At 39.0% G+C, this 6793-nt stretch overlaps 1 protein-coding gene across 4 annotated transcripts; it reads left to right on the top strand.

Moving 5' to 3' along the window:
- The first annotated feature begins 1674 nt into the window (after positions 1-1674).
- LOC123127989 (uncharacterized) lies at positions 1675-6588 on the top strand. 4 transcript variants are annotated; one of them, XM_044547874.1, is made up of 9 exons: positions 1675-2154; positions 2278-2344; positions 3594-3666; positions 4065-4181; positions 4264-4335; positions 4459-4513; positions 4623-4735; positions 4820-5912; positions 5994-6588. In XM_044547874.1, the coding sequence occupies exons 1-7, from the start codon at positions 1995-1997 to the stop codon at positions 4664-4666; spliced, it is 588 nt and encodes a 195-aa protein (XP_044403809.1). In that variant the 5' UTR covers positions 1675-1994; the 3' UTR covers positions 4667-4735; positions 4820-5912; positions 5994-6588. The 4 variants fall into 4 exon arrangements, with proteins under 4 accessions (XP_044403809.1, XP_044403810.1, XP_044403811.1 ...); XM_044547875.1 differs by having other exon boundaries at positions 4820-6123; positions 6206-6588; XM_044547876.1 differs by having other exon boundaries at positions 1675-2123; positions 2213-2344; positions 4820-6588.
- The last annotated feature ends 205 nt before the right edge of the window (positions 6589-6793 follow it).

Below are 6793 nucleotides of genomic sequence, written 5' to 3'. Positions count from 1 at the left end.
TGTGATCATTTTTTGAAATCTTGAATTTACTTAACGAAGCAAAAGAACTAAAAAAGAAAAATAGGGGCGCCCTGCTCAAAACGGTGTCGGCCCAAAATAGTGGTGTGTGTGGGATAGGGGGTGCGTAAAGCACCCCCCCCCCCCCCCCCCTCACCCCCATCCGTGAAAGCTATGTCTCACGTATAGCGAGACTAGCATCCATCACACAGAAGCTTTCCCTACATAGCATGCATCGTTTCGTTCGTTCGCTAATGTGTTTTTGTCCTTTTCCTTTGATTTTTTGTCTGGTTTTCTGAATCCTTCTCCAAGGTATACTTCGGTTTATTTTGTTTTGTCTTTGATTTTTTTTCCTTCACGACTTTATAGTTCTTTCTTTTCTTTCACATTTTCCTTCTTCAGTTTTTGTTTATTTCTTGGTTTTCAACTATTTTTCTTTTATTTTTCTCTATTTCTTCTCAATTTTTGCACTCATTTATTTTATTTCCCTTCTCTTTTTCTTTTCCTTTTCTTTCTTTGGTTTATTGTGTTTATTTTTCTGGTTTTCTTTTTTCCTTTTTCCTTGTTTCTTTTCATTTTCATTCTACATTTTTTGTATGCGTTAATAATATTTTTCTAATACACATGTTTAACATTATTTAAATATAAGTTTAACATTTCTTAATACATGGTCAATATTTTTATATATTTTTTCAAATTCTTGATTAGTATTTTTCAAATGTTTGATTAACATTTTTTAAATACATGGCCAATTTTTTCCTATACACATTTTAACATTTCAAATGCGTGATTACATTTTGCAAATACAATATCAGCATATTATTAATACATGGTCAATTTTTTTCTATGCACATTTAACATTTCCAAATCCCTGAGTAACAACCGCTTGGAATAAGAGGATAGCTAGTTTTAAAAAATAGTCAATAACTAAAAAATGCTTTATTAACATTATTAAATACTTGTTCTTTTTCAGATGCTTAATTAATATTTTTTAAATACAAGATCAACTATTTCAGAAACAAAACATTGTATTTCTGTTACATTTTCATCTACATGTGAAACATTTTCTGTATACACATCCTATATACCTAAGAGATTCATCCCTACTATCTTTTTTATCTTGACATACAACCTGTTCACATCATCAAATAGGTCCACCAAATAATTAATTGCCACTATCTCACTTATCTTAACATGCAACTATGCCAACTCACCATGCTACCATGCATGCCCCACTAATTTAATTATCTCAACATGCAACTATGTCAACTCAACATGTCATTATGCATGGAAAACTCATATTAACATGCATCATGCATGCTACTCATATTCAACAAATATATAATAATATACTGTATGTACTTTAGCTTCTATTCTCATATTGTAATACAAAAACTAAAGTTGCATACCATAAAATCATATAGAAATAGCTACATCCAATTCCCGCAGCAATGTGCGGGGTTTCTTTACTCCTAATGGAGCAATTGATAGTCTCGCTTCCGGGTTTTTTTAGTCCCACCTCCAATATTTTTTTGGTACTTCCTCCCACCTCTCACTTAGTCACCACAAATTGAAAAAACCTCCTTTGAGGCCCCAACCCACACCCATCCATGTACGATCGAAAATAAACCTACGAAGGTTAAGCAACGAAAAATACGTACGAAGGTTAACCAGCGACAAAAATCGGTACGCCGCCCCTCCTCTCGATCCATCCCATCTGGCTGCGTTTTCTCTTTCCCTCGTCTCCCACTCCGCCACCGCCGCCGCATCTCCCGCTCCGCGGCTGCCCCTACTGCTCCACCGGACCGGCCTCTTCTTCGAGCGCGGTGGCAGGAGCAGCTCCACCTCTCCACTCCCCCACGCGAGAACGCTCCTAACCCCACCAACATGCCCGGCCGCCACTAGGGTTTCTTACCCTCGCTGCCCCGCCGCCACCTCTCCTCACTTTTCCCCACCGCCGTCTGGAGCTACTTTGTCGACGACGTCAATGGGCTTTCATGAGACCTCCTGGCCTTCTGCCACCGCCGTCGAGTTCATCCCCCAGGCTGACATACTGCGATCGGGACACCGTCGGATCCTCTGTCGCGGGCCCACGTCCCAGTCCTCTCCTTCCTCTCATAGTTCATGTAGCCCCTACATCCTCCCCTGATTGTCCAGGTTAGTTGCGAGGGGCTCGTAATCTGCAAGTTCCTAATTTCGAATTGGTTGTGTGTAGTTGTGCTGCAGGCACTTCACGGATGAGATTTTCTCAAGCTGTTCTCACCTCCTCACGTCGTGCAGCCTCCACACGCGAAGCCACTAAGGCAGGAATCGAAAGTGACAGTCTGTGCATCGTGTTCTCCCCAAGGTCATATTGCTGCCCTGTTGCAAGAATTATGTGTATCTTTTCAGTATCAGTCTGACAGATTCATGTGTATCTTTTCAGTATTCAAAATTAGGCAATTCGAGTGATACATATATTGTTTGGAATTTCGTTGCTAGGCCATGACCGGTTCAATTTATCCATCATTTAATGTTTTCATTTTTCAAGATGTACAATAGTTACTTCTATGGAATTGTACTAACAAGGTTACATTCAGCTTCGTTAAATGTCCAGATGCAAGTTGATGAATGACTGTTCATTTTACTTGAGAAGAACTAATTCACATGTTCAAGAACAACTGTAGGAGTATAATTTCATAAGCCTTTGTACTGAATGCAACATCCACGTGATGAATTACAGTTTATTTGGATGGTACTATCTCTATTTTTTGGTGATGTCGATAAAAGGATAAATACGTTTTCTCTCAATATTTTATTTGCATCTTGTCGTCATCGAATTGGAGGCGTAAATGTATTTTCTTTAGGTAACTCGAAGCCCAGACCAACATAAAGTGTACTGCGTTCAAGCTAAAATTCTTTGCATAAAATAGTGTGAACCAAATAATCCTAGGTATCTTGATATAATGGTTTCTGAAGGCTTGGAAATCACACAACTTGCCTTGGACGCTTATTAACTTATAGTATTATAAACTGTCATTGTAAAGGTGGTTGCCTGTCATTGTAAAGGTGGTTGCCTCTGTACCAAATTGCTCCTCAATTTTGTAGATTCGATCTGTTGTTTATGCTCATAGGACTACTAGAGAAGATTTACATGTAGCCTGAGAAGAAGACTGATAAAGATCTTGATTGTATCAGGCTATGATTTGGAGAGGTTGCTCTTGATTTTATTTGCCTGTGCCACTGGATGTGTACATGTACTTTAGTCGGAATGTGTGCATCATCTAATTTTGACTCAATCTAGGTAGAAAGAAAATGTATCCAACCAAAGGGAACATCATATATTGTTTGTTGCCAATGTACGATACCTAAGCCTGGACACTAACCTAAGGTTCATGTTTCTCCTTCTTAGCTTATTTTAAGAGGAACCGGGCATGTTTGCTTCTGGCTTTCTTCATTGGCTAACAAGAAAATTTTCTAGCTTTCGCAAACTCTTCTTGTTGCAGCGGATGAGTTGGATAAGACATTCCTCAATGTGTACCTGGATTCTCTTTGGGCACCTAATTTTTGGGTAGGTGTTAATTTTGCTCAAACTGTCTGTTTTATTATTCTAGCAGCCCGCTTCGCTTTGGTCTTCAGATTAAGCAATTCTCTGTATTCAATGGAAAGGTCAATAGCTGCTCTCTAAAGGTATGCCAAATTAACAGGTTGTCTTGTCACCATACCTTTCGATTATCTGCAATGCAAATAAAAGTAGAAAAAACTTCTGAAGTATCCTAGAAGAAGCTCTCAGTTGTAATGAGACCTTTCAACTTAAACTAGATATGACTTGCCATCTGTTGTAAAAGTGGACATAATGTTGACTCACAATCGTGTTAGTGAAAGACCAACTGATTTCTTATATTTCATTCGAGTAATTTTGACTGTACAATGACATATTAGCCATAAGTCATAACACATCTAGAATTCATGTACTGAATGCAATCGTGAAACCTGAACCTTGATGTTGTATTAGATCTGTGATTATCCTGTTTATACAAACTTTTATTTGTGCCGCCACGTCGGTCCGTATTCATCTGCTGCGTCAGGTTGGCCACAACAAGGAGATGGACGCGACCGCGTTGTCCCATCGACCTCTGGGGCAGCACATCATCTACCCAATCCCGACAATGGCGCCCCCTCAGGCCGATTCCCCTCACTGGGAGGTGCATGCTGACGCATCCCTTCACTTTTTTGACCTTGCTCTCTTCGTGTCTCCTCTTATTTATAATTGTAGTAAAGTTTCAGGTGTTTTTGGGAAATCATGGGCACACAATCGCCTGTATACCTCTTGCTATTAGTTTGTGTGCCTATGAGCTGGTAAATTCCCTCCTCCGATTGTGCCAGAACAAACCAATGAATTGTTTTAATAATATGTAGCACCACTCAGTTTTGAAAATTTGGAATTGTGAGATGCGGGTTTTAACTTTTAAGAACATCCAGGGCACATATTTTCTTGGAATGCAGTTAGTTCGGTGGTGGTCATCTGAGATGTCAGGTTAGCATAAGATGGCCCTTGTTCTTTTTTGTTTGAACCAAATTTGTCGGTTCTGAATTTTGCAGGAATGTGTTGCGCTGTATTGATGTTGGTCTTGTTCTATTTATAGTGGCACCTAAAGATGTATCAAAATCTATTGCACAAAGTAAATGAGCACTCAGGACAGCAACTTCCATCTTGGCCTGTATAATGCTGGTTCGGCCGTGGCCTTTCATATCTCAGGTTAGCTCGAAATGTTATGTTTCTTCTTGGGTTATAATATATTAATATTTGCTGATTCTTCATTAGATTCCTCTGTTATTGCAGGGTGTGTCCTGTTATGTTGGGTTTCCTGTGATTTGGGTGTGGCTAGCTACATAGCGTCCGTGGGCCATGTGTGTGACATGCATGCTAGGTAATCATGACTCTGATGCGGCGGTGCCAGAACCGCCTCCATTGGGTACGACCGCCGTGGCTATGCTTGAAGTCAGAATCACCACGATGACTGTAGTCGCCGCACTCAGATAAGAGAGGCAGCTACGGTATATGATCAAGCCTTTGCTGTCGTGCTCTGAATTTGGGATCACGTGCATGTGCAAGAGAAAGAGCATGAGAGCCTAAGATGGTAGTACAACATTACAAACAAGTTGATTTTTATCCATGGAATTGATTTGATGCGAAGCTGATGCCACATAAAAGGTTAACTGAGTTCTTATCTCCAATATGTCATAATGTCACAGTTCAATTATTTTCACATCTCTAGCCACTATGCACGGAAGGTGTTTGCTAATTTGCACAATGATCTTTTCTGATAAAATACGCTAACATTACCTTCATTTTTTCACGTTTTAGTGATGTCCTCTTATTAATTCCTTCTATAATCAAAGCTAATATGTATTTGTTCATCTAAGTATCTAACTACAGGTGGAAGAACAAGATTCAGTGTGTGCAACGACAACAATAAATAACATGTCATTAGGGAGACTTCTGACAATTGAACCCTGCATTTTTTGGCATTAGTACAAGTGTTCTACTGCATTATTCAACTATGCGCAATGAAGCTGGTATAGGGTATGGACTAGACAATTTATTCAGGGTTTTTTTCAGGAAGGTATGCAGATTGGGCATCAAAGTAGACGACAAAGGATGACAAACAATGACATTCTGCACCTTACAACTTAAAAATTGATTGATACTTTCTATTTTATATTGATGTGATCGCCAGTGAGAACAAATTTTTGACCGAATTTGTTTCATTAAAGTGAAGTTGTTCGGACTTTTCTTTGAATGTTTATTTTAGTTGCATAAAAAAGCATTGTGAGTAATGTTTTTTGAGCTGATTATGAGTAATGTTTGGTTCCATGCAGGACAAAGGAATGAACACGAAGCAAATTATAACACTCAGATTCATGGTTTAGGAGTATGAATGCACATTTCCATCTTTTTGATATTCTCGTATGCATAATACTAACACTACATACATAATCTCAAAATTGTGTAGATGGGTCATCAGTAGCATTTCTCTAATTATCCTTATAGACTCATTTGGATTGTTTAAGAAAAGGATCTCAATTCTCAATAGCAAACTATACTGGGACATCATGGACCTATTCTCCACATTTTTGAGCTAGGTGAGTTGGACAACATGTCATCAGGGGAAACCATTTCTTCCTTCCAACCCGTGGGCTAAATTTTTTATCACCATATGTTTAGATTTTTGTGTCAGCCTTGAACTTTTGAGGAATTGTTAGATATGTTGGTGAACGGGCAGGCGGTGCTAGACATGGCAGGGCAAGAGAGCACAAGGAAGAATGCCAAAGGGGGCATCATAAATGTCAGAACCTAGAGCATGGATACAAGACCTCCATCATCGTCTATGGACATCAAAGCAAGGGAGAAGTGATGATGGACATCAAAGGAGTAGAGACAGTGAGCATGGGCTCCTTGAAGATACTTATCATGACATATACTCAGTATACAGTAAAAAAATCGTATGCCACATATATGTTGTGAATTACTATGATACTTGATCAATGAATGTATTTCTAAAAGAATCTGTGGCAACACACGACATTCAACTATAACTTCAACTTCAAGGGTGAACTTGTCGTTTTAGTCGTTATTTAAGCAATTAATGGGAAAAATAACCATCTCTCTATCTAACCAATTGATCACAGGCAGCGAATATAGGTCATATTGGCAAACAGACCAAGCTAAATTCTCGAGCAATTCGACATAGGTCTTGCAAATTAAACAACAAAAAGTGTGCAAACCACAAAGGTGTGGTAGTCATATCATACA

The sequence above is a fragment of the Triticum aestivum genome, chromosome 6A, assembly GCF_018294505.1.
Source record: "Triticum aestivum cultivar Chinese Spring chromosome 6A, IWGSC CS RefSeq v2.1, whole genome shotgun sequence".
NCBI classification, from domain to species: Eukaryota; Viridiplantae; Streptophyta; class Magnoliopsida; order Poales; family Poaceae; genus Triticum; species Triticum aestivum.
Note: the sequence above shows the minus strand (reverse complement) of the source record. Positions and strands in the feature narration are given on the sequence as shown.